The 27,860-nt window shown below is 37.7% G+C and overlaps 3 protein-coding genes across 3 annotated transcripts; 2 read left to right on the top strand and 1 right to left on the bottom strand.

Annotated features, from left to right (window-relative positions):
• Positions 1–444: 444 nt before the first annotated feature.
• Positions 445–10,046, top strand: LOC125227548 (protein O-mannosyltransferase 1). The gene is made up of 12 exons (XM_048131885.1): positions 445–750; positions 1,017–1,210; positions 1,562–1,863; positions 2,452–2,614; positions 6,531–6,765; positions 6,845–6,924; positions 7,009–7,291; positions 7,719–7,916; positions 8,196–8,265; positions 8,417–8,634; positions 8,831–9,399; positions 9,530–10,046. The coding sequence occupies exons 1-11, from the start codon at positions 649–651 to the stop codon at positions 9,317–9,319; spliced, it is 2,334 nt and encodes a 777-aa protein (XP_047987842.1). The 5' UTR covers positions 445–648; the 3' UTR covers positions 9,320–9,399; positions 9,530–10,046.
• A 184-nt stretch (positions 10,047–10,230) lies between these two features.
• On the bottom strand, positions 10,231–12,545 carry LOC125227193 (proteasome subunit beta type-7). The gene is made up of 4 exons (XM_048131441.1): positions 12,368–12,545; positions 11,853–12,289; positions 11,480–11,685; positions 10,231–10,412 (listed from the first exon to the last, which is right to left on the bottom strand). Exons 1-4 carry the CDS (start codon positions 12,427–12,429, stop codon positions 10,272–10,274), a joined length of 846 nt encoding a protein of 281 aa, XP_047987398.1. The 5' UTR covers positions 12,430–12,545; the 3' UTR covers positions 10,231–10,271.
• Positions 12,546–19,766: 7,221 nt separating this feature from the next.
• LOC125227192 (dnaJ homolog shv) lies at positions 19,767–23,244 on the top strand. Its single transcript, XM_048131440.1, has 5 exons — positions 19,767–20,319; positions 20,470–20,646; positions 21,220–21,387; positions 22,384–22,594; positions 23,041–23,244. The coding sequence occupies exons 1-5, from the start codon at positions 19,870–19,872 to the stop codon at positions 23,094–23,096; spliced, it is 1,062 nt and encodes a 353-aa protein (XP_047987397.1). The 5' UTR covers positions 19,767–19,869; the 3' UTR covers positions 23,097–23,244.
• The last annotated feature ends 4,616 nt before the right edge of the window (positions 23,245–27,860 follow it).

The following is a 27,860-nucleotide window of genomic DNA, read 5'->3' as shown; positions in this document are numbered from 1 at the left end:
CATGAGTTATGCCTTCGTGTTGACTCACGGTCAACCCCAGGCTCGCGTCTTGTTAAAAGTACGCGTTGTGTGATCATCCGTAGATGATGATAAAAATACTAGTCCACTGTTTTTCTTGGTCAGTGCGTTTTACGCTTTGGCATTGCCAACGACCAAGATAAACTTAGTATCAAAAGATAGTGCAGTGGACGCGTGCGTCTGTTGCCGTGCACGAAAAAATAATGAGGTTGCCACCGCCGGTTGACACCGACCTGAGGGTGGGGTTTAGAGGCAATTGAAATACTTATTTTTTATAAATCTCTAAAATAAGCGTGCAATATGTTGCCAGTAGATTAAATAAACTACAATAATGTAAACTTAATAATTATATCGAACAATGAAGCGAGGAAATATAATGAAAATGTACAGGATCAAGTGCTTAGTACGTCCGTCTCTTACCACCTTAAGAGTTTATTATTATTTAGAACTAGGAAAATACTCATCCATTATGTCAATGTCAAACTAGAACTTCGAAAGTTTGACGAAATGTACCGTTGTTTTGCCAGCAAATTAATAAATAATACGAAATATATAATTACTTAACATGCATACCAATTGAAAAATACCTGTAGTAATTTCTGAATGGTTGTTCTTTCAGAATAATATAATATGAGTAATATTAGGAAACGTAAGGGCGAAAAGAAGTCGAACGAGGTCAGCGAACTTTCTGAAGAATGTTACACTGAGAATACCATAAAAGAAAGAGAAGTTGTAAGTAGTAATTCATGTCTATCTTACTGTAAAAATGTAATCAGTACTCTGTAGAATTAATTTATTTCTCACAGCCTGGCAAAGGGAACCTACACATTGGGTACACCTTACTGTTAAACTTTTAAAAACTATAAGTAAACATTAATTGATACCGTCGCAAAGCTACTTTCTATGAAGTAAACATTATTTAACTCAGTTGTTCATTTTTTTAAAGAAACAAACTAACTTTTATTTTAAGAAACGAAATTATATTATTCATGCTTTAGGGAGATGGTGCTCCTGCTGAATCGGAACCTGAATCATTTTCTCATGAACAAACAAGCGATCAAGTTACAAAGGATGTAGACAGCGCACCTTCTAGCTTTTATCTGCATATCAAGATAGATTTGGTGTGCTTGTCATTGCTAGTTATAGCATTATGCACTCGTCTGTATAATCTGCAAGAACCAAGATATATTGTGTAAGTATTGTAAAGAATGCATTTATAAAGCCATCCTAAAAATATAGCAGTACACAAGGTCAATGTCGCCAGTTCCATCACAGGGGCTATTACAATTTTATCCACAAGTGATCATATTTTTTTATGTTTCCTACTGTAGGAAGAAAACCATCAGCTTTTAATTGCCAACACTAAAAGCTATCCTGCTTTGTCTGTAAAATTATCAACAGAATTCACCATATTGAGCTTAAATAAAAATTGTTATCATTGTGTAAATTATCTATCATATTCTAATGGAATTTGGCATTTACATATTATAAATATTACAAATATTACCTGCATAGAATACAAATATTTTTATTACATTTACAGCTTTGATGAACTACATTATGGAAGATATGTGTCTTTGTACACCAAAGGCATATTTTTCTTTGATGCCCACCCCCCACTGGGCAAGCAGTTGTTATACCTGGCAGGTAAGGCTGCTGGATATGACGGCAACTTCACCTTTGACCGCATTGGCTCTCCGTATGCAGACAATGTGCCCATTGGAGCTTTAAGGCTAGTGCCGGCTGTGGCTGGCAGTTTACTAGTTTCTGTGGCTTACCAATTGATGCTTGAAATGTGTACATATCAATGGACAGCTATCTTAGCTGCTGTGTTGATTCTATTTGGTAAGTATTTAGTTGTTATGAAGATGATAATGTTTACAATAACAGTTTTAAACATGAACACTGTAGTTTTATAACTTTTTTCTACTCCCGAACTGTTATTCGTCATTTACAGGGTGATGCACAGATCTTTAAAACCCTACATAAAAGAGTATTCCCCAAAGCCAGCATCCGCCGGCTTTCCGCGCATGCGCGCAGTATCGAAAAAACTGAAAACGCATTGTTTGGCTCTGCAACCATGGCAACGCATTGTTATAACGATACTGCGCGCTTGTGCGAGAAGGCTTTGGGCATCTGAGCTGACAGTGCAAACCTTTGAGTCAAAATACAGGAAACAGTGTGAAATTCACGAAAGTTATTCAAGAAAACTATTAAAAACTAAATGCATGGTCGTAGAAAAACTATTATTGCAACGGTGTTTAACTGAGTCAAAAAATACTCGTGGCGTCTTAATAACAATTTTTCGGCTTCGCCTCAAATTGTTACCCACGCCACTCGTCTTTTTTGACCTCCTTTAAACGCCTGTTGCATAAAATACTATAACTATTTAGAGCATATTAGAGGTCTTAATGTTCTTTTGTTTTGTTACAGAGAATTGTTTTTTAGCCCAGTCAAGATTTATGTTACTGGAGTGCATTCAGATGTTGTTTGGCCTGTGTGGAGTGCTCTGTGCTATAAAGAGCACAAAAAACAATGGCGCCTCTTCAGTTATTTGGCTATGTATCAGTGCAGTTTCTCTTGGCTGTTGTTTTTCGTAAGCATTATTAATATCAATAGAATAATGTTGAAACTTGATTAACAGTATATTCAATATTCTGGCTGCCTTATGTGTTTGCAAGAAGCATTGCAAATGCTATGATTATTTTTTGATAATGGTACATGACAGAGCATGAAATTGAAAGAAAGTAGGAATATACCCTATTTGCTACTGCCATATGATCAGGAACATATGCTGACACAAAGAGTATAAGGTCAGTGCGGGCAAGACCGGCATAGTTTATTTGAAATAAAGTTTGAGTGGCTAAAACTCCATAATAATTGTAGTGTGGCGTGGCGCAATGCGCATGGTCCTATAGGATAGCAAATATTATATTTTACAAAGCTTTGACAATATTTTGGTGAAATAAGGTACTTTTAAGTGATAAAAATCACATTTTTTAAGGCTCGGCGGGTTGACCGTCCTCCCGCGATGAGTAGGTACGGAAAGACCGTCTAGTGCTTGTTGTCGCGTAATTTCATATGAGACTAGGTTCCAAAATCATGATCATTGTTATTTTACGTAATAACTGGGCATAATGTGCTAGATAATTAATAAAATAACGTTGAAATTTTGAACATAAAAGCATTTTTCTATTTATAAGGCAAGACCGGCATATGCCCCGTAGATGGCGTTCATAACCTTTTCTTGTCAGGTCCAGATATTGCATAATACTGTTTTTCCAACGAACAACAACTACTTATCTATTTTTGAAACTTTGTTATTAAGAAAAGGTAAATAGGATATTAAGATATGTGAATTAGTTTGGTAACGTTTCTTAGCAATGCTTGGTTTTGCTATAGTCACTACCAGAGTTGGACAAAAAGTAATCGACTAACGAGTAACGATTAAAATAAGACGATTAATTAGTTTTAATCTATTTAAAAGGACGATTAATTAGTTGTAATCGAAGATCTTCGATTAACGTTTATCGATAGTACATTAAACGTCGACTAATTTTGACGATTAATTAGTCGGATAAAAAAATAATCGATTAATACCTATCTCTGATCCAGGCATGGCCTTTAATATTTCATATACGGGGTATGAATCTAAAACGGTCGATTGAACTCTTATGTTGACCGTTTCAAGTAGCTACGGTACCCGACCGAAAGTTAAGCTGAACGGTTATTACGAGGTGTCTTGCTTAGACGGTGGCGACCGCGCGGTAGCGATACATCGTGAGGTCTCTCCTCACTCTTACTACCACGAATCTCAATAACGATAGTGCTATCTCTGTCACTCTTTACTGTATGCGCGAAGTGCATATACCACGAGTATAGGTTTTTGGGGGTGCTGATTTCAAAATTAATGACCAATTTGGAATCTGATATTACTGACTGTCACTTTGACACAAAAGTCGTCATGGGTGTCGTCAAATAAGTTTTCAGGAGTGCTGATTTCAAAATTAATAAACAATCTGGAATCTGACATTGCTGACTGTCACTTTGACACAAGAGTCGTCATGGGCGTCGTCCCATGACCGACCCATGACAACTTTTATGTCAAAGTGACAGTCAGCAATGTCAGATTTCCAATTGGTCATTAATTTTGAAATCAGCACCCCCAAAAACCTATTTGACGACACCCATGATGACTATTGTGTCAAAGTGACAGTCAGCAATGTCAATTAACGGTCGGGTATACATCCGTAAAATAGTCGGTCAAAACCATTTTAATACGGTCCCTGTTGGGTAATGCTGTTCATAAAAATCCCCCGACCGGTCTGGCTCAGTCGGTAGTGACCCTGCCTGCTGAGCCGCGGTCCTGGGTTCGAATCCCGGTAAGGGCATTTATTTGTGTGATGAGCACAGATATTTGTTCCTGAGTCATGGATGTTTTCCATGTATATAAGTATGTATTTATCTATTTAAGTATGTATATCGTCGCTTAGCACCCACAGTATACAAGCTTTGCTTAGTTTGGGGCTAAGTTGATTTGTGTAAGGTGTCCCCCAATATTTATTTATTTAATGATCAACTTGAAACCCTACTCTCTTTTGAAATATTTGTCGCCGCATGTTGCACAATCTATATATGCTTAAACAGAAATAATAAAAAACGGGTAGAACTTACGATAATTCTACCAACTTAAATATGATGACGAATAATGCAGTGTAGGATTACTTCTGTTCACCTCTTAGCATTCTTCTTAACCATGTCACATATATTTTATTTTTAGGGTTCCGTAGTCAACTAGGAACCCTTATAGTTTCGCCATGTCTGTCTGTCCGTCCGTCCGTCCGTCCGCGGATAATCTCAGTAACCGTTACCACTAGAAAGCTGAAATTTAGTACCAATATGTATATCAATCACGCCAACAAAGTGCAATAATAAAAAATGGAAAAAAATGTTTTATTAGGGTACCCCCCCTACATGTAAAGTGGGGGCTGATATTTTTTTTCATTCCAACCCCAACGTGTGATATATTGTTGGATAGGTATTTAAAAATGAATAAGGGTTTACTAAGATTGTTTTTTGATAATATTAATATTTTCGGAAATAATCGCTCCTAAAGGAAAAAAAAGTGCGTCCCCCCCCCGCTCTAACTTTTGAACCATATGTTTAAAAAATATTTGAAAAATCACAAAAGTAGAATTTTATAAAGACTTTCTAGGAAAATTGTTTTGATCTTGATAGGTTCAGTAGTTTTTGAGAAAAATACGGAAAACTACGGAACCCTACACTGAGCGTGGCCCGACACGCTCTTGGCCGGTTTTTTACTTGATACTTTTGATTGATTTTAGTAACACCATACGAATCATTATCAAAACTCATTTCGAACTTAAAATCAAAAACGGTACAACTTTCATAAGCCAAAAACTTACCTATTCTATTATATATTGATATTGTTTACACTCGACTTATTTCTAATAAAGCCTGAAAAAGGTTGGCAACTCCTTGTTTATCATATGCCGGTCTTGCCTTTCTATTTTATGCCGGACTTTCTGAGTAGGTACAATTTCTAAGTTACATATTTCAGAACATAAAACTAGAAATTGAGCTCGTTTTGAGTAGATTCATAGTACTAGTCAGAAAGAACGGTTATTAAATGACTACGTTACATGCATTATATACAAATATTCCGACTGCTTCTATTTTATTTTAATTTTTTGCGGAACCATGTTGAACTCGATGTTCGAGTTCGAAACACGAATCAAGTTAATTTATTGTTAACTAGTGTTCGTCCTAGGGATATGTATTGAAGACCAATAGATTAAGGATGAAAAACTGCTATACCTTCGGAGGTGTGAGAGGCGTAGATATATAAACACAAAAAGTTATAGTCAATAGACGGTCTTTCCGGGTAGACGGTCTTCTCCACACTGACCTTACGCCATGAGTATGCGCCATTTTTTGAATCCTGTCTTATCTCTCTCCCTTACAAATCCATTTAAACTACATTGCCTCAGATATACATGCTTGCCAAGAGCAAAATATAGTTATTTGTTATACAAGGGGGCAAAGTTGTATTTTAACGCTGAGTGTGGAATTGAAAAACGAGCAAGTGAAAGGATTCTATAGTTGAACCACGAGTGAAGCGAGTGGTTCGAGAATAGAATCCTGAACTTGCGAGTTTTTTAACACACGAGAAGTAAAATACATTTGCACCCGAGTGTAACACAAAACTTTTCCCCTCACTATAGCGAGGAAACTACAACGCAAAAAATGCATTTACACTGCTTCCAGTAGTTCCACAGGTGGTAAATCATCTTTATTACTAGATTCACCTACTTTTATCAATTTTAAAGCAGTTAATTTGACTTTATTCAAGGTCAAATTACTTTACCCACTAGTGGATAAAATGCGTTTTTACCCGCTGGTATTAAAGGACAAAACACGTGTTTCCGAGCTAGTGAGGGGAAAAATATTTTTCATATACTACCTGACCTTATAAAACGTCATGTTTTTAGCGTAAAATACTCCGGCCTCTACACCTACTACCTAGCAGTGTTCATAGTGGGCCGCCAGATCTGGCAACGGATCGGCGAGACGGACTCCACGTTACGCCTGCTGCTCTCTGCGCTCTGGCGGCTCGCGGTGCTGGTGGTGTTGCCGCTGGCGGTCTACGTGGGCGTCTTCTACGCGCACCTGACCATGCTGCCGCGCGCGGGGCCGCATGACAGCGTGATGACGAGCGCTTTTCAGGTAACCTGATATTTGAAACGCTGATGTTTCTACTGTACATCCTTCACAAGGAAAAATTCTGACGTGTTTATACTTGTAGGCGTCTCTGCAAGGTGGGCTTGCTAGCATCACACGCGGGCAACCACTGCACGTCGCGCATGGCTCGCAGATCACCCTAAGGTAATCCATGGCATTATTGTTAATGTTGCTTATACCAGTTATACCTTTACTCATCAATTTCCTAAATTGGTTAAACAATTGCAGGCATACCCACGGACGTACGTGCTGGCTGCACTCACACGCGCACGTGTACCCGGTGCGGTACGCGGACGGGCGCGGCTCCTCGCACCAGCAGCAAGTCACCTGCTACAGCTTCAAGGACGTCAACAACTGGTGGATCGTGAAGCGGCCCGACGTGGCGTCGCTTGCAGTGGCTCGGCCGCCGGACGCTATAAGACATGGGGATGTTGTGCAATTACTGCACGGCATTACTAGTCGCGCGCTTAACTCGCATGATGTCGCTGCGGCCGCTTCATCGCAGTCACAGGTGAGTAGAGGGCCAACATGTGATGTGCAATGGCGTCAAGGACACCAACTGGTGGACCTGGACCGTGAAGTGGCCTGACGTGCAGGCACGGAGATGTTGTGCAGTTTACTGCACGGTATCACTATTCGCGCGCTTGACCTAGGTATATGATGTCGCTGCGGCCGCTTTACCGCAGTCACAGGGCAGTGAACAATAAAGAACAGCCTTTCGTTGTTATTTATGATGTTTACACTGGTTTGAAAACAAAAAGTACCTACTCCAAAGCGTTGTTATGATCATGTGTTCCTTCTATGTAGTTTTAGGTAGGTTAGGTACCCAATTTATGTTCGGTTTCGCTAACATGGTGATGCATAGTCGAACTTGATCCCATGCACAATTCGGCAATTACGAGGTTTACTTACCTACCTAATAAGCATGAACATTCCAGGAGGTGTCCTGCTACATCGACTACAACGTGTCGATGCCGGCGCAGAACCTGTGGCGCGTGGAGATCATCAACCGCGCCAGCGAGGACGCCACGTGGGACAGCATCCGCTCGCTCGTGCGGCTCGTGCACGCGGGCTCGGGCGCCGCGCTGCGCTACAGCGGCCGCCAGCTGCCCGCCTGGGGCTTCCACCAGCACGAGGTGACTATACTGACGGTGGAGACTCTCAGCCAAGCCAGCGAGGACGCCACGTGGGACAGCATCCGCTAGCTCTTACGCGAGGGCTCGAGCGCTACAAGGGCGCTAGGTTTCCATCTCGGGCGCCCACCAGCACGAGGTATAATAAAGTGTCGATCAAGCAAAGTGTCCTCTCGTGCGCTAATATAGGCTCGTCAAAGTCGTAGAAAGACGAGCGGTATTTTTCAATGTGAGCTTTAGCTTTAATTTGAGAGATTTCAGCCATTTATTTGTTTATTTCAGGTTGTCGCCGACAAAGTACTTACTCATCAGGACACTGTATGGAACGTCGAAGAACATCGCTATACTAAAGGTAATCCACCATTCTATTTACTTCTTCACTTCCTTCTTTGTGTTTTAATTGGTAGCCTCATTTCAGATTTCTTTATTACCCTAGTCTGGGTTTATAATATTAAGCTAAGCATTCTGATCAAGCGATAATAGCTACTTTTTGTTACGTTTAGCTGAAGACAGAAAGGAGCGCGAACGCGAGCTCGTGTCTGCCGAGATGATCCCGCCGGGCAACACGCAGCTGACCTTCTGGGAGAAGTTCTTCGAGCTGCAGTTCAAGATGGCGGCGCACTCGGCCGACGCGCCCACCGGCCACATGTTCGCCAGCGAGCCTACTGACTGGCCGGTGCTCGCACGTTCCATCGCTTACTGGCTCTCTCCGGACTCCAACGTGAGTTAGAACTTCTATGTAGTCACGTTGTTACAGATGCACAGTAGGGAATTGCTATACAATATAATTATCTACCTACCGACAAAAAATACTCCTCGAAAATAAAGTTAGCATAGCGGTAGTCGATCGCTTTATTATTTTTTGACCTACTAAAGTAGTCTGCGTAAAATACTGATCTCTGTTTGATTGTTTACAGGCTCAGATCCACCTAATCGGCAACCTAGTGACGTGGTACGCGGGCTCGCTGTCGGTGCTGGTGTACCTGGCGCTGCTGTGCTGGCTGGCGCTGCGCGCGCGCCGCGCCCGGCCCGAGCTGCCGGCGCGCGCCGCCGCGCGCTTCCTGTCGGCCGGCCACGTGCTGTTCCTGGGCTACTGGCTGCACTACCTGCCCTACTTCTTCGTCGACCGCACGCTCTTCCTGCACCACTACCTCCCGGCCTACTTGTTCAAGATCCTCCTCCTGGCGTACGTCATCGAGCACGTCTACTACAGGCTGAGACTCCATAAGCGCACGCAGGCGCTGGTGCACTTGTTCGTGGTGTGCGTGGCGGTGTGGCTCGCGTATGTGGTCATCACGTTCAAGAAGTTCAGCGTCCTCAACTACGGTAATGTAGATCTGACCGAGAGCGAGCTCATGAGTCTCCGCTGGAAGGACACGTGGGATTTTATACTGCACAAAAAGTAATTGAATCTAGAGTATTTCTAAGTCTGACGGTACTGAATATGTACGAGCCATTCCCAAAATCTCATCACAACATATTTTATTATTATTATTATTATTATTTATATAATTCAGGCAGGCAGTTGAAAAAACAACTGATATGGCCTGTAATCTTTTTCTAGGTTTATCATATTATTATGTTTGTCTAACTGAGACTACTTCCTTGGTAGCTTCTTTAAAGTTTATTTTTGTATGAAATGAATGTAACGTGGATGAAGGTATTGTAAACACTCAGTATTAGAAATGTAATTTATATAAGTAATATTTTTTGAAGACATGAACAATATTTGTATATTAAGTAATAAAAATACTCTTTAGATATAAGAAATAAACAATATAGAAACGCAGTCATACTCTAAACGTCACAAACTTTACTGTAGGTACAAGCAATATTATTTTTGAGTGGAATCAGAATCACATATCTATCAGCATTTTGTACAAGTAAAATTGCTTGTTAGTGTGAAAATGCCTTCACATACTATCAGTTTTCACCGCATACGCATATTCATAAGTTATTGCTCAGGAATACAGAAACATGCATTTCATATTTTTGTAATGCAATTCTCATACCTACATGTAACCAGAAGAGTTAGTTGTAAAGATCATTAAGTACTTTTTAAGAATTATTTATAAATGTAATATATTCCGTCCTGCATTCAATTTTTTTTACAAGTAAATAGATTTTTTTATACTGCCATGGTTTTATTTTACACATCATAATAATCATAACATTTAATAATTTTCGAAATACTAACTAGAGATTGCTCTAAATAGGGATAAGTGGAAAAAGAAGGGGGAAGGCTTTTGGAAAGCAGTGTGACAAAGAAGGCTCTATACAAATAAATTATATTATAATAAGAAAATGAAACAAAATGTTTGTTATAAAATTTATTGTAGTTTATGTAAAATTAAAAGCTTAGCGGCGACTTCCTGAAGCCTCCACCTCCATGGGCTGCACCTGGTGGATGGTCACAGACTCCACCTCCAGTGGGATTACCTTCTGTCTCAGCACAGCCGTTGTTCCAGGGGCATATCTGTATGAACCTTGTTTCTTGCCCTGAAATCAAATGGGATCAATTAAGCCTCGGCCACACATAAAGCGTTTTGATAGAGTAGCGTTAGCGGAGCGCAATGATAGTGGTGCGCCGGCGGAACGGGCGTTCCGCTCGCAATCCGCGCTCGTTAGTTCCTGCCGGCGTCCTCTGGGCGCAACGCCAGCGTTCGTCAGGCGCACCGCTAGCGTTGCGCTCCGCTGCCGCTCCGCCTATGCTATCAAAACGCGCATGTGTGGCCGAGCTTTCAATATTGTAAGAACACCAACACACATTCACCAGGGAACTTTACATGTATAATAAAATTAATAAACAAGCCTGCATTATACTGTGAAAATGAGACAAGACCAGTAATAAGCTGAATACTGGGAAAGGAATATAAAAAATAGTAAACAAAATTGATCAGTTATTAAATATGACAACGCATGTTTTAAAAAAACCGGCCAAGAGCGTGTCGGGCCACGCTCAGTGTAGGGTTCCGTAGTTTTACGTATTTTTCTCAAAAACTACTGAACCTATCAAGTTCAAAACAATTTTCCTAGAAAGTCTTTATAAAGTTCTACTTTTGTGATTTTTTTCATATTTTTTAAATATATGGTTCAAAAGTTAGAGGTGGGGGGACGCACTTTTTTTTCCTTTAGGAGTGATTATTTCCGAAAATATTAATATTATCAAAAAACGATCTTAGTAAACCCTTATTAATTTTTAAATACCTATCCAACAATATATCACATGTTGGGGTTGGAATGAAAAAAAATATCAGCCCCCACTTTACATGTAGGGGGGGTACCCTAATAAAACATTTTTTTCCATTTTTTATTTTTGCACTTTGTTGGCGTGATTGATATACATATTGGTACCAAATTTCAGCTTTCTAGTGCTAACGGTTACTGAGATTATCCGCGGACGGACGGACGGACGGACAGACAGACATGGCGAAACTATAAGGGTTCCTAGTTGACTACGGAACCCTAAAAAGGAGGATAATTTTAACAGAGTAAAACAAAAGGACTAAGTATTTTAAGTAATTTCATTCCAACATACATAATATTTTTTCTTAATGATAAGTTACCTTCACATTAGCTTCTTCAAAAGTCCTCAGGTACTGGGCAGGCCCAGTGTTGCGGATGACACAGAGATCCACATTGGAACCAGAGCCCAGATCATTGAAAATACCAGCAGCAATGGCATCTCTGACCAATTTCTTACCCTGCTCTTCATTCATCTTGGGCTTCCAACCAGACTCAAATACTGCCATGGCTGCTAATGATCCAGAGCCTGAAGTTTAATGATAAGAACTTTTACTAAAAATACATGTAATAAGAGAATACAAGAATGTGTATTGAAAGATAGTCATTTACTGTTATTGATATACATGATGACTGAGATTCTCAAAATGGCACAAATTGTTAAATTATTTATCTTGACAGATACAGTGTACTTACCCATAGTGGCATAAGGCAATTTATCAACAGATCCATGTGGATAAATGCAATAAATGTGTGGCCCAGTGCGGTCAACACCACCCAGCACAAGGGCAGCGCCAATGTGACCCTGGTAGCGGAACAGCATGCGCTTGAGGAGCGTGGCGGCGGTGGCGACCGGCACCTGGCGGCCTGTGTGCAGCCGCTGCAGCTCCAGCTGCGACGACACCGTCTGCGTCGTCATCTCCGTGTCCGCCGCCGTGCCCGCCCCGCAACAGTACATGTTTCCTGCCAAGTAGTGAATCTTCTCGCAGTTCTTATCCGACACAATAGTGTTCTCGGTGGCGCGGGTATCGGCACCCAAAATCACACCGTCGGCATAAATGATACCAACGATAGTGGTACCAGTTTTTGTGGCTGTGGGCGCTGGAAATCCTTTTGAAGCAAGGAAAGCATTGCTGAAAGTTTCAAAGAAAAATATTTGTATTACAGCTCAAATGATTACTGACAAAAACCTCAAAAGTGCGAAAACTTACCGCTGGAAATTTTCAAAGGAAAATCCAGGAGCTGGTACTTCAGGAAGTAGAACTGAAGCCATATTGATAAGGAAAAGATTTATAAATTTAGATTAAGAATACTTTGGTTAGTATAATTCTTAATTTATTGCAAAATATGTAACAGAGAAATGTGATGACTTGCACCGCTTGTCAAAATTTTTTTTTTTTTTTTGTAATTTTATGGCCTGGTATCTAAGACCTTTAAGCCAAGTCTTTATTTTTGATGGTGATGAGTCAGTTCTTTGTTCACTTCACAGTTCATATTTTAATATCACTAGTTTCACTAAAGCTGTCTTTATTTTAATGGTAATGCGTTTGTACGGTTTTTTAAGTTGGTTCACTTCACATTTCACACATTTAAAACTCACTTTCGTTGCATACTGTCAAACCGGTGTAACGTCAAACTGAACCAAAAGTGTTTTTAACGAACTTATAAATTGGTTGATAATAGTCCACATTTTGCAACAACACTTTTAGGCGGCGGGAGGGGTCGTCTGTGACTTCAAGCACTTCCTTTTCAGTTACCTCAGTGGCCAGAATGAGACGAGCCATGGAATATGCTGGACACGAAAAGACTATATGTTGTACATCACAGATGTTACCACAGTTGGTGCATTTGTCATCACCAATGATCCCAAGTTTGGCTAGGTGTGCAGGTGTTTTAGTGTGACCAAAACGGAGGCGGTTTAAAGTTGTGATGAAGTCGCGACTTGCTGTTCTTAACTTGTGGTACCATGGCTTAACTGGTAAGTTTGCTTGGATACTTCCATACCATTTTCCTTTAATTTCCTGATCTTTTTTCCAAAACTCCTTCCACAAACTTCTTATTTCATTATTTATTGTCGAATAACAATCTGTCATTGGTATATTTATCATTAATGATACATCTAATGGGTTAAGTCCTTCATTTGCAGCCTTATCAGCTCTCTCATTTCCGGATATTCCTTTATGTGAAGGGATCCACATAAAGGAAATTTCAATTCCCTTTTTCTTATAAATAGTAATCATTTCTTTTATCTTAAAAATTATATACAAACTTTTGAAATGTATCTTAAAACTTTCTAAAGCTTTAATTAAACTTAAAGAGTCGGTGAGAATAAGAAACTTTTGATGACTATTTACATGACTTATAATTTTAATGGCCTCTAAGACTGCATATGCCTCTGCAGAGAAAATACTAAAGTTACCGTTTAGAACAAAGCTTTGGACAAATTTGGTTTGAGGATTATAAACAGCACTACGTACATGGTGATCTCCTTTACTACCATCAGTATAAAGTTTATAGACTTCTTCATTTTTACTTAAAAACTCTAACATTTCCTCATTATTATTGACTAAATCCTTAATTACTGAAACCTCACAAAACAAACAATCATATGTATGAGAATAGCATGGCCAAGGTGAAATACAGTATATTGATGGGTAATTTTTCTTTAATTCCAGCAAAATGCGAGACAGTTCGGGAGGATGGCCATTGAGAAGATCAGCACCTGTTGTTAGAGGCTCCCTACAGTTTAATTCGCAAGGTATGATTTTCTTCATTATATGTTGATTACTTGAAGCTAGTAGCTTCACACCGAATCTTTCTGCAAGTAGTAACCTTCTCAATGTAAGTGGCATAATATTAGTTTCTATCTCCATTGCCCTTATAGGGGTGGAGCACATAGCTCCTGAAATTATCCTCAAAGCCTTGTTCTGAATAATATCTAATCTTTGTACACACTTACTATCTAAATACGCTAAACAACTATAATCAAAATGACTCCTAACTATGGCTTTATACAAAATAGTGAGTATTTTTGGGTCTGCCCCCCAAGATACTCCTGCCAAACATCTCATTATGTTTAGACCCTTTGCTGAATTTTGTGAAATATATTTAATGTGCTTTTCAAAAGACAGATTACTTTCAATAACTATACCCAAAAATTTATGGTGATCAACATGGGGAATTATTTCATTGTTAAATAAAATATGAAAAGATGGTAAATCTTTGCTAAAAATCATAGATAATAGTCCACATTTTGCAACAACACTTTTAGGCGGCGGGAGGGGTCGTCTGTGACTTCAAGCACTTCCTTTTCAGTTACCTCAGTGGCCAGAATGAGACGAGCCATGGAATATGCTGGACACGAAAAGACTATATGTTGTACATCACAGATGTTACCACAGTTGGTGCATTTGTCATCACCAATGATCCCAAGTTTGGCTAGGTGTGCAGGTGTTTTAGTGTGACCAAAACGGAGGCGGTTTAAAGTTGTGATGAAGTCGCGACTTGCTGTTCTTAACTTGTGGTACCATGGCTTAACTGGTAAGTTTGCTTGGATACTTCCATACCATTTTCCTTTAATTTCCTGATCTTTTTTCCAAAACTCCTTCCACAAACTTCTTATTTCATTATTTATTGTCGAATAACAATCTGTCATTGGTATATTTATCATTAATGATACATCTAATGGGTTAAGTCCTTCATTTGCAGCCTTATCAGCTCTCTCATTTCCGGATATTCCTTTATGTGAAGGGATCCACATAAAGGAAATTTCAATTCCCTTTTTCTTATAAATAGTAATCATTTCTTTTATCTTAAAAATTATATACAAACTTTTGAAATGTATCTTAAAACTTTCTAAAGCTTTAATTAAACTTAAAGAGTCGGTGAGAATAAGAAACTTTTGATGACTATTTACATGACTTATAATTTTAATGGCCTCTAAGACTGCATATGCCTCTGCAGAGAAAATACTAAAGTTACCGTTTAGAACAAAGCTTTGGACAAATTTGGTTTGAGGATTATAAACAGCACTACGTACATGGTGATCTCCTTTACTACCATCAGTATAAAGTTTATAGACTTCTTCATTTTTACTTAAAAACTCTAACATTTCCTCATTATTATTGACTAAATCCTTAATTACTGAAACCTCACAAAACAAACAATCATATGTATGAGAATAGCATGGCCAAGGTGAAATACAGTATATTGATGGGTAATTTTTCTTTAATTCCAGCAAAATGCGAGACAGTTCGGGAGGATGGCCATTGAGAAGATCAGCACCTGTTGTTAGAGGCTCCCTACAGTTTAATTCGCAAGGTATGATTTTCTTCATTATATGTTGATTACTTGAAGCTAGTAGCTTCACACCGAATCTTTCTGCAAGTAGTAACCTTCTCAATGTAAGTGGCATAATATTAGTTTCTATCTCCATTGCCCTTATAGGGGTGGAGCACATAGCTCCTGAAATTATCCTCAAAGCCTTGTTCTGAATAATATCTAATCTTTGTACACACTTACTATCTAAATACGCTAAACAACTATAATCAAAATGACTCCTAACTATGGCTTTATACAAAATAGTGAGTATTTTTGGGTCTGCCCCCAAGATACTCCTGCCAAACATCTCATTATGTTTAGACCCTTTGCTGAATTTTGTGAAATATATTTAATGTGCTTTTCAAAAGACAGATTACTTTCAATAACTATACCCAAAAATTTATGGTGATCAACATGGGGAATTATTTCATTGTTAAATAAAATATGAAAAGATGGTAAATCTTTGCTAAAAATCATAGCGGAACTTTTAGAGGGATTTATTTGTAGTAGTAATTTATTTGAGTAATATGAATGAAGTTCTTCAAGAGCATAGTTTACCCTATTTATGGCAATGTCTACACTATGATGCACTGAGTATAATACAAGGTCATCTGCAAATTGCAAAATATTTACAAACTGTGTATTTACATATTTACAAATCTCACTAGTGTACAGATTATATAGCAATGGGGATAAAATTGCACCTTGCACCTTAGATACAGATCTTGGTCCATGTAACATGTTATTATGTTTCACATATAGAATACGGTTACTTAGGAATTCATATATCCATTTTGCAAGTAGACCGGGTATCCCCAAGCCAGTCAAGACTTTAACTAGAACACTAGGCTGGACATTATCAAATGCCCCTTTTACATCTAAGAAAGCACATACAGCACTAGAATGACTATTTTTTGCATATTTCAGGTCAGATATGAGAGAAAGGAAGCTGTCTGCGCAGCTCCTACCCTTCCTGAAGCCATATTGCACATGAGGAATGATGCCGTTAGATTCAACAAACCAGTCAAGTCGACACTTAATAATATTTTCAAATATTTTGCCTATACATGAAGACAAGGATATAGGTCGATATGAATCGGCGTTATTTGGAGGTTTACCAGGCTTAAGGACTGGGATCACACATTGCGTTTTCCAAGACTGCGGAATTATTTGTTTCGACCATAATGCATTGAAGATGGCTAATAAAATATCTAGTACTGTTGAATCCAAATTTTTTATTAATATATAGGGAAAATCGTCTAAGCCAGGGCTAGTATTTTTACGTGATAAAAGACTTGATAAGAATTCAGTTCTTGAAAATGGTTGCAAAAGAAATTTTGTATTTTCGTTGTTATTATTGAGATTGTAGTAAACATCAAGATTATCTAACAAAACTGTGCTGTCATCAGACAACTTATCTAAAAAGGAGGGGACAAATTCATCACTATATGATTTATTTTTATTTGTATTCATACCTTTAAACCTTTTTATGTAGTTCCAAATGATGCTTATTGGCGTAGTTCTATTGAAATAATTACAAAGTCTTTTCCAGCCATTACTTTTTTCCTCTGCAATAGTTCGTTTTTTTAATGCATCAAGTCTTTTGTATTTTATATAATTATCTATAGTAGGATTAGCTCTATAGTATTTTAAAGCTTGATAAGAGTTGATGACACTCTGCTCACATTTTTCATTCCACCACGGAGCGGGAGGTTTGCTTTTAAAAGTTGATGTTTTAGTAAATTTTGGAATACATTGTTGTTTAAGAGTATCAAGACCTATGCAAAATTGATTGTATGACTCTAAAGGATTTTCATAATCAACAGTAAAATTTTCAAAGACGCTACTTGATAACTGATTAAACTTTGTCCAGTCTGCTTTGCTGTATAAATATTTATCAATAGGAGAGTTTACTTGATATCTATCAACTGAAAGTGTAATGTCGGTTATGGTCGGGAAGTGATAGCTTCCCATGTTGTTATCATTTACCAACCATTCGCAAAGAGGGGCAACACTAGGACTAATTAAACTAACATCTATGGCAGAAGGATTACGATTTGGATAATTAAGAGTTGTAAAGCTACCATCATTCAAAATGCATAAATCACACTCTTCTATCATGTCAAATAATTGCCGGCCACGCGGTTTGGTGGACGCACAGCCAAATGCTATATGATGAGCGTTGAAGTCGCCTGATACGAATATAGGTTTAGGTAGATCAAGAATTATTTTCTTTAATTTATTAATTTCTAAAAGACCGCCTGTTGGAGGGCAGTAAACACATAAGATTGTCAACTTACCTGTTTCAACCGACAGTGATAAAGCAATTGTCTGTACATCCTCATAGAAATCTGTTTGTAGTATTTTGTACTTTAAAAATGGTTTAATAAGTATGGCTACACCACCATGTCTATTTTTTGCATTTTTATTATAGAAATTGTATCCAGGAATATTAAAATTATAACCATCTGTGAGCCACGTTTCGTTAAGTAAACAAATATCTATGTTATTTTCTTTTAAAAACTGAATAAGTAAAGGTTTTTTATTTTTAACACTTTGAATATTATGTAAAGCAATTCTTAACTGTGAAATATGAGAGGGACAAGAATCCATGTTATGACAAATTCTTTAAGAGCATATCCTTAATTATTTTGGTGTTAATTGGAGAGTCGTCAACTTTATTTGCTAAATCTACTAAAGTTTGAACAACAGCAGAGGCCAGAACATCGTTGCTCAGTAACTGCGCCTTAACATCGGCAACAGTGGGCAGTGCCGGTGGGGTCTGTGACTTATTTATAGTTACAGGTTTATTTACATTCTTTTTTACATTGGTATTTACATTATTAGTATTTACATTTTGCGCTGCTTGCAGCGGAGCCTTTAAGGCTGGGAAATTAGTCAGGTGTTCAGTATTTACAACAGTATTTACAGTGGAGGCGTAAGTGATTTTACTCCTTTTTTCATTAATTTTCTGCATTTTAATTGGGCATGCCCTGGAAATCGCCATATGAGGTCCGCTGCAATTAACACAATTAAGTTCCGTTGGGGTTTCACAGTCCTTGTAGTGATGCTCACCAGCGCAACAGCTGCAGCGCTGTTTGCCGCTGCAGATCTTGGCCGAGTGATTAGATCTTGGCCGAGTGATTAAATTTAAAACATCTGTAACATTGCTGCAGAGGAGGAACATAGTCAAAGACTCTGTACGAGAACAGGTCGTATTGGACATTATCCGGTAATGTGTTCGACAAGAATGTGATGCTTACAGTTTGTAAAGGCACTCTGTCTTGACCTACTTTTTTTGTGAATCGTCGAATTGAAATGATTTCGTAAATCGACGACAGCTTCGAATACAAATCCTTGTTAGAAATGGTCGTTGGAACAAATCGTATGATACCAGTTTTTTCTATATGCGCCGCAGGAATGAATGCTCGCAAGCCATTTTTTTCAAGAAAAGCGGAGTTATTTATGAAATTGTTCGCCGTGTTAAATTCCTTAAAGGCCACTACAATTTTATTTGCATTAACTCTGCGAATAGCCTGCACACCTTTGATTCCATTTGTGAATATATGATTCAGGTAAATCGGGCTTTTATTTCCAATTTTGTCCGTGCCAGTTGACTCAACAAAAACTTTAAATTCACTGTTGAGTGAGTTTTCTGGGTAAAGTCTTTTGTAATTAGGCTTGAAGTAAGGTAAATAAGAATTTTCCTCACCGCCGCCGACGCCATTACCATTTTCCTTGTCTAGGTCCACTGTCTTACTCCTTTTATTCTTTTTGTTCCTGGAGGCCGGGGGTTTCTCACCCCCGCCCTCGCCGTCACTCATTTTCTATCAGTATATTACACTAATACTATATTACAGACAAAATTACAATATATATATACAGAATTTTGAAAAGTTTGAAAAATATTTGAAATTTTCCGCCCTCTCAGTTCAAATTCCCGCCAAAGAATCCCTTGTCAAAATTTTGTTGTTAGTCGACACAGATAATAAAAATGTCCATACCAATTCTACTATGAACGTATCGGAGACGTGTAAAAACAGATGCCAAACATCTTTACGAATGAATTCTTTTTTTTACTTTTTTTATGCTGGCAAACCTTCACAGACGAGGCTACACGTCATTGGCTCACTCGTGGAACATTTTAGCTTTTAGAATTTCGGTTTTCTGGAGTTGTTATTAGAGCTATATTTCAAAAAAACACATTGGTTCTAAGACCTTTGATGATTATTCAAATACACGTAACCAATAGACGATGGACGAATTGTCTTTACACGCCTCTATTATTTTTGTCATTTGTATGTCAAATTAGTAAGACTAAACGCGATGTTTAGCAGATTTTTTACGATAAATATTCGTAGTATTTAAATTATCATAGTTCCTAAGTAGCAAAATGTTAACGAATTCAGCGTATGTGATTTTAGTTTATACTTTATCAGCTGCGGTCTTAGCATTAGCCGGTCGTGATTTTTATCAAATTCTCGGCGTGTCTCGTTCGGCTAACACGAATGAAATAAAAAAAGCTTACAGAAAACTAGCAAAAGCGTTACATCCGGACAAGAACCAAGATGATCCAAATGCATCGCAGAAGTTTCAAGACCTGGGGGCCGCATACGAAGCCCTGTCGGACCCCGAGAAGCGAGAGTTGTACGACCGCTGCGGCGAGGACTGCCTGAAGAAGGACGGGATGATGAACAACAACGATCCTTTCGCTAGTTTCTTTGGAGACTTCGGCTTCCACTTCGGCAACGAACCGCAGCAGCATGAGACGCCGCGTGGAGCAGACATCACCATGCAGCTCACAGTAACGCTTGAAGAACTTTATAATGGAAATTTTATTGAGGTAAATACTTTTCATAGCCTATTCCTGTGTATTCTTATCACCATTAAGAACTTGCTCTTGAAGTAGGCTTCTGCATATAAATCAAAACATAAATTTCAAGTATGTAGTTCTATTGTAAAGTACATACAACACCCCTTTTTCTGTCAACAGATTACAAGAAATAAGCCAGTCATCAAGCCAGCACCCGGCACACGCAAATGCAACTGTCGGCAAGAGATGGTGACCCGTAACTTGGGTCCTGGGCGCTTCCAGATGATGCAACAGACAGTGTGTGATGAGTGCCCCAATGTCAAGTTTGTCAATGAGGAAAGGCTATTAGAGATTGAGGTATGTCCATTAGAAACTATTTATTCATAAAACTCCATGGTTTCTATTTAGGATTAGACTTAACATCATCACAGTATTCTTCTGTGTAGTAAATTTTTTGAACATAAAAAATTGGTGCTGTAAAATTTTACAGCAGCAATCAAAAGTCGTAATACTCGTAATCCAATAAGTTGAACCAAAATGAAGTACATTTTTAGGTTGGATACTATTAAAGTATTCATATTATTTATTGATTTATTATTCAAATAAGTTACACAGCATAACAGTAAAACCAAGGCACTGTAAAACTAAAAAAAAAACAATAGGTATAGCACAAAAATAGTAAAAAACAGATTAAAAACAGACAAGAAAAAACAAACAATATTCTATTTAGGCGACAATGTAACAGCATGGCTCTGTTATAATATCATTTTTAAGCATAACTATTAAGGTAAAACTCTTGATGTGCCTTTTGTTTGATTGACATAATCCTTTTTATTTGAGTAATTTAATATACTTATGAAGTTTAAATAACATATTTTCAACTTTACATTTTGACCTGCTGATCTACCTGAATGTTATCTACGATTGTAGGTAGAAGTAGGTGCACCAGATGGACACCAATCGCGGCTGCGTGGCGAAGGCGAACCCCACATGGATGGTGAGCCTGGAGACCTCATCATCGAGCTGCGCACCGAGCGTCACCCGCGCTTCACGCGCAAGGGAGATGATCTTTACACCAATATTACCATCTCGCTGCAGGTAAGAGCTTTCGTTAGCTTATACTTTTAATTAAGATTAACACATTAACGCAACAGTATCTCAGGCTCAAGAGATACTAGGTAGGTATGTCTTTTCCTTCAATAAAATATACTACTCTAGATTACTTACTGATACTTTTGCCGTGCTCCTAAGAGGCGTTTTAAATGCTAAGAATATTTTAAGACTATCTAGCTCTGTGTCTTCATACCTACAGTAAACCTATAATTACACAGATTCTACACAGACTGAGCCGATTGTTATTTTGATAAACATTATGTCCATTTCTACAAGATACATGTGAGATATTAAGTTTACACTTCACAAGTAATAGTGACTAAAAAGTATCAGGCACCGCATTTGACCTTGCCGCCGTTACGCGGCTAATAATTTAACCAATGTACAATTATTTGTAGAAAAGCCAATTCAATATGATTGATTGTTTGCTATAATAATAATAAATAAGTATTAGTACAATTTATGTTACAATTTTCTTTCACCTCAAAGTGAATAAAATCTAATAAGTATTATTTTTATTTGTCGCGATTCAACATCGATATTCGTCATTGTAATAAAATAAAATCCACAGTTTTACCTACTCTTTTTCTTATCTTGGCCATAATCAATCGCGTGGCGTACTTTGATTAAAACGTGGTGTAATTGCTTTAGTTTTCATCTGTACTGTTTCAGTAGTTTTTCATTCAAAGAAGCGATACCTATTTGTTTGTTTCCTTAAATTATAAATGCAAGCTAGTGTGAGAAGGAGAGGTCTCTCACTCATCTCCTGTCTCATACAACTACGACAAGTGCTTTCCTAGGATCTCCTTACAGATCGATCTTACTGATCGAAGTCAAATCATTGAGATGAAAAGCCCCTCACTATATTACGAGTATAGAACCTAGAGTCGATATTTCCATCAGAAGAAAAACTGTAGGCGTGGATAGAATTTCGCTGTTTCTACTGTCAAACTTGTTTGACCCGCTTTGTTTGTCGTGCAGGACGCGCTAACCGGGTTCACGCTGGAGCTGCTGCACCTGGACGGGCACCCGGTGTCGGTGACGCGCGACAAGGTGACGTGGGCGGGCGCGCGCGTGCGCAAGAAGGGCGAGGGCATGCCCAACTTCGACAACAACAACCTGCACGGCAACCTCTACATCACCTTCGACATCGAGTTCCCTAAGCAGGACTTTGACGATCAGGAGAAGGAAGGTAATTATCGCTGACTTATTACTTTGTAAAGCCGCCCCACAGAGCCGCCCCTTACGGGCCCTATGAACCAATCGTACAGTTTAACGCAACTAATTGCGATCAACCGCGCGTGATGCGAACTCGAATATTCACTAGACTGTGTTGGACGCTTTTTGGCAAAGGAAAACACCGTGAGGAAACTTATCAAAAGGTTTAGAATAAATTTAAAAGTGGAAAATGTCTGCCTTGGGCATCGATTGCAGACGTTTCTGCTAATCAGAAGTTAAAATTTATCAAAAGGTTCCCACCCTCTGGGCCAGTGTGGGGATCAATTAGTTCAATTACGTTCGTGACTCGCGCATCAGAGGGGGACCGTTGACGACTGGCGAGTCGAATAGTTTTTTTACCATTGACCTATTAACTAACGTTACTTAAATACTAATGTGCATTATTTCTTTTTGTTACAGCCATTCGGAAGATACTTAAGCAGTCACCAAATAATAAAGTGTATAATGGACTTTAGTAGTTGCCTACTGCCAATTTTAATTTATTGAAATAGTAGAATTGAATGCGATGGTATGAACAAAGTCTTGTTTTTGTCAGGGTTTTGTGTCGGTATGTGGTGTGGAAACCATGTGATTGTTTTTGTAAAATAAACTTTTACCAATAAACTCCGGTTACTTTTATTTTGTTATGAATCAGTTATTCATTCTTGAATTGAATAAGTCTATAGAATCCCGCAATCTGGAAATAATTGTTACATCATAAGAGCTACTGTACATAAATTTAAATTGGATTTCATAACTTTTCTTTTTGGTCTTTTCGTAGTCCGCTAATCAAAGTAAAACAATGGATAAAAACTTGTATAATATTTATTTGTCTTTTAAAAGAATATAAGTATAATTAATATAAAATATAATTATCTAACAAATACTCTATAAACATATTCAACAATAACAAAACTAAGGTTGACAATGACCTTTTATATTGACTTTAATTTCTAAGTAAAAATACTCTCAACATACAAGTACATTGATATTGATACTTACATATAAAGACTTACTTACGAGTAGACTACTTGGAGTAAATTTCATAGATATGCGCAAAATGTAGAAATAACATGGGTGGGGCCATGGCACTTAAAATAAGTTGTAGGTACCTGATTTTGTTTAAAAGTATACTGTCATGAATATTTAGAATAGAATAGAAAAAACTTTATTCAGGACGCTTAAACGAATATAAATTACAAAAAGATGTCACAAAAATTGAAATAAAACGTCACTGAAAAGGTTTCCACTCAGCTTGGTGTCAAGGTACCTTTTGGATACTTTGACGCTGGTCTTCCGTGGCAACCCTTCCATTACATACAAACGGAACAAATATGTATAATTTACAGGATATAATAACATAAAATAATAACCATAATATAACGACAAGTTATACTGTACTAAGTAAACTAAACATTATAATGAGCCACGACACTTAATCAAGAGAAACAGGTTTTTATTTTTACTTATTACTATTATTTTATACTTTGACACAAAAACAGAGATGTTATATAATCGGCACTTAATTTAGACACAATTTTTGAGAATTCAGAATGTGCTTTTTATACTTAATTTTAAAGGATTGAACAGACGCTGAGTTGCGGATGGGTGGCGGTATATTGTTCCAGCACTTCGTGGCAGAGTACCTGAAACTGCCACGAAATGCAGATGTATTGTGCCGAGGACAAGCAAGGCGACTAGCACCCCTTATGTGACGTTGGGAAAATTCCAGCTTAGCTGCTAGATAATGGGGTGTTAAAGTTTTCACAATGCCAAAAAGCATACAAGCGAAATGCAGTGCTCGTCGTGACTCCATGTTCATTAACCCACTATTATTAAGGAAAGGTGTAACATGAGTCCTTGGTGGTATGTGGAAACAGAAACGAGCACAAGCATTTTGTACTCGCTGTATTAGTTTTTTGGTTTGACCCAACAGACAACCACCTATGACTGAATCTGCATAGTTAAGTTTAGAGAGGATTAAAGACTCACAGAGATAGATTCGAACATCGGTAGATAAATATTTACGGACACGGTACAGTATTTTGAGTCGGTAAAAACAATTTCTGGAAGTTTCTAAAACATGATTGTGAAATCTTAATTTGCCATCCATGAGAACACCCAAGTTTCGAGCTTCATCTACTTGTTCAATAGAGTCAAAACCCATCTTAATAATCGGATTACAGTTTTTAATTTGACGCCGTTGCTTTTCCGTACCTAATATTAGAAATTTAGATTTTAAGGGGTTTAAAAATAAACTGTTTCTATTGGACCATTGAACTATTCGAGACAAGTCAGTGTTAATGCTATTTACTGCAGAAGAAATTTGATTTAGCTTAATTGGGAGATATACTTGGAGATCATCGGCATAGATGTGATATCGGCAGTTCTGGATGGAGTTTACTATATCTGCGCTATATAGAATATATAAAATTGGACCACTGGGTCCCGAATAGAACCCTGTGGAACGCCACGAGAGACGGGTGAATCTTCAGAAATCTTACTGGTACCATTCTCATTGCTTAATTTTGTTCTCTGAAGCCGGCCACTCAAATAGCTAGAAAACCATTTGAGTGCTAGCATATCGAAACCGTAGTAGGCAAGTTTAGAGATTAACAGGTTTTGGTCTATTGTGTCAAAAGCACGAGAAAAGTCTAGTAGTACCATAACCGTCCCATTTCCAGAACCAACTCGTATTGCTCTAATGCTAACTTTTATATAGGAGTAGGATCATTACTTTACGAATGTGAAAGTTATTACATGTCTGTACTCAGCCTCTGGGTCTGGGTACCTGCTGGTTTATGATGTTCATATCCGTAAACAAAGATTTGTGACATTGTAAAGTTATGGTCATATGGTGCTCCTACACGGGTTGTTATGGTTGTGTGGGAGCAATTACCCCTGCGGAATACCCTGAGGAGGGCTCCTTTCCAGAATAATAAGTATATAGGAACTCTTGCCGCTGTAACCAGCTCCTCCTTATAACAAACAAAATAGTTATACATATTTCCTTATAGCTAAAACGCCTAACACTGAAGCTAAACTAGCATACGCTTACTAATAAAGTTGGCACTGAGTAACACTCATTGCAAGATTGATACAGGAATTGCCATTAAAATCAAAATACTACTGCTATTGCTGATTTAACGTAACGTAAAGGCCTCCTCTTTTTGACACATGACAGCATCCATAAAACGTAAACCCGTGCGATATAATGAAATTTTCATTAACAATTTCAATAACAGTTTTGTTTAAGCGTCTCCTTGTACATAGGACCTAATCAATTCAACCAATTCGTAAATAATCGCGATATTTGGCAAACGATACGTCTTAGCCACATCGCAACATACTTCAAAACCTATGTGTCAAAAAGAGGAACTTACAACTCAGGCACAATACATATGTATAAAAGGATTAATACATAAAATTCATTTGTTTCAGTTTCATTACCTTTTTAGTTTGAGTCAAGATACAGAAATAACATAAAAAACCGGCCAAGTGCGAGTCGGGCTCGCGCACAAAGGGTTCCGTAGCAGCAAATATAATAAACTTATTATGTCAATTTATACACCTGCCAAAATTACAGTTAAATCAACCTATCTCAAAAACTATAAGAGATACTTTGATCAAACCAAAAATCGTTGAAAGAGTTAATTAGCATGCATCACCTCTATTTTTTTTAGAATTTTATACCCCGTAGTTATAAAAATAGAGGGGGGGGGACATACTTTTTACGACTTTGAGAGCTGATATCTCAAAAACCGTTCACTTTAAGAAAAATGTTTTTTAGAAAACTTTATATCATTTTAAAAGACCTTTCCATTGATACCCCACACGGGTATGTACATCGAAAAAAAAATTTTCATCCCTCAGTTACATGTATGGGGGCCCCACCCCAATTCTTTTTTTTACTATTTAGTGTCATAATTTTGTAGCGGTTCATACAACACATATTCCTAAAAAGTAGGCGAACATGAGACATCTATCCAATTCATTTCCTTTATCACATTTAAGTTCGTTTTCTATAATGTTCAATGAAATAGAAAACTACTTTATCAACATTCATTTTTAATTCTAATCGCTACATCACAGCGTGTAGCATTTAAAAACGAATATGACGCACAGCCACATCATGGCACATTACGATAAAACCGTACATTACAATACAACCAGTATCCAGTCGCGCAAGTCCTGCGTCCTGCATAATGCACTTACAAATATTGTGTGCGTGTGGATTGAGTGAGCACCTTCCGAAAAAAAAAATATGCTGATCATTTAGTAAAAGTTCTAAAACAATTGTAAAACGAATCTCTGAATTGGTAAAAAGATAAATCAAAAGATACAGTCATTAACATGTGCTCACTCAGTTCTCACAAACTACCAACGAAAACAGTGAATGTATTCATTTAACATATAATATTTATATACTAACATTTAGTAAAAATATGCCAACTTACCTCTATAAATTTTAGATCACCTAGTGACGTATTTAATTTTTTACAAATAGTTTCTTATGCTCACTCAATCCTCACACTTTTGAAAAGCCGAATTTTGATGAAAAACATAAAATTTAGACCGCTATTATATGTGTATAGTTTAGTAAAAGTGAAATGGGAATTTGTAAAATACAAAACGAACCACTAACGTGTCAGGTTTTTTTATAATAAATTTTTGTAAGTGCTCACTCAGTCCACACGTTTTGAGAAAGTTAAAAATGTAAATATCATAAGATTTGTAGCACCACAGACACTCGAAAGTACTCCAACATTTAGTAAACATTTTTACTAAATATCCACCATCTAATATTTTATATTCGTTGTCTGGTTTTAAAGATATTCAGACATAACTTTTCTCATACAAATGTATAATGTAGGGTGACCACACTATGTCGGCTCCAACAGAGCTTTTTTATTAAATGTTGAAGTACTTTCGAGTGTCTGTGGTGCTACAAATCTTAAGATATTTACATTTTTAACTTTCTCAAAACGTGTGGACTAAGTGAGCACTTACAAAAATTTATTATAAAAAAACCTGACACGTTAGTGGTTCGTTTTGTATTTTACAAATTCCCATTTCACTTTTACTAAACTATACACATATAATAGCGGTCTAAATCTTATGTTTTTCATCAAAATTCGGCTTTTCAAAAGGGTGAGGATTGAGTGAGCATAAAAAACTATTTGTAAAAAATTTAATACATCACTAGGTGATCTAAAATTTATAGAGGTAAGTTGGCATAT

The sequence above is a fragment of the Leguminivora glycinivorella genome, chromosome 6 (assembly GCF_023078275.1).
Source record: "Leguminivora glycinivorella isolate SPB_JAAS2020 chromosome 6, LegGlyc_1.1, whole genome shotgun sequence".
Lineage (NCBI taxonomy): Eukaryota > Metazoa > Arthropoda > Insecta > Lepidoptera > Tortricidae > Leguminivora > Leguminivora glycinivorella.
The sequence above is the reverse complement of the archived record's forward strand: the minus strand, read 5'-3'. Positions and strand labels throughout refer to the sequence as shown.

Bases quoted from the DNA above. Each gene is read 5' to 3' on its own strand.
- LOC125227548 (XM_048131885.1), top strand. From the start codon at position 649: ATGAGTAATATTAGGAAACGTAAGGGCGAAAAGAAGTCGAACGAGGTC. The intron at 751-1,016 runs GTAAGTAGTAAT...TTCATGCTTTAG, and splicing joins CCATAAAAGAAAGAGAAGTT to GGAGATGGTGCTCCTGCTGA. The intron at 8,266-8,416 runs GTAATCCACCAT...TGTTACGTTTAG, and splicing joins AGAACATCGCTATACTAAAG to CTGAAGACAGAAAGGAGCGC.
- LOC125227193 (XM_048131441.1), bottom strand. From the start codon at position 12,429: ATGGCTTCAGTTCTACTTCCTGAAGTACCAGCTCCTGGATTTTCCTTT. The intron at 12,290-12,367 runs GTAAGTTTTCGC...TGAAACTTTCAG, and splicing joins TCCTTTGAAAATTTCCAGCG to CAATGCTTTCCTTGCTTCAA. The intron at 11,686-11,852 runs GTAAGTACACTG...ATTAAACTTCAG, and splicing joins ATTGCCTTATGCCACTATGG to GCTCTGGATCATTAGCAGCC.
- LOC125227192 (XM_048131440.1), top strand. From the start codon at position 19,870: ATGTTAACGAATTCAGCGTATGTGATTTTAGTTTATACTTTATCAGCT. The intron at 20,647-21,219 runs GTATGTCCATTA...CTACGATTGTAG, and splicing joins AAAGGCTATTAGAGATTGAG to GTAGAAGTAGGTGCACCAGA. The intron at 22,595-23,040 runs GTAATTATCGCT...TTTTTGTTACAG, and splicing joins TGACGATCAGGAGAAGGAAG to CCATTCGGAAGATACTTAAG.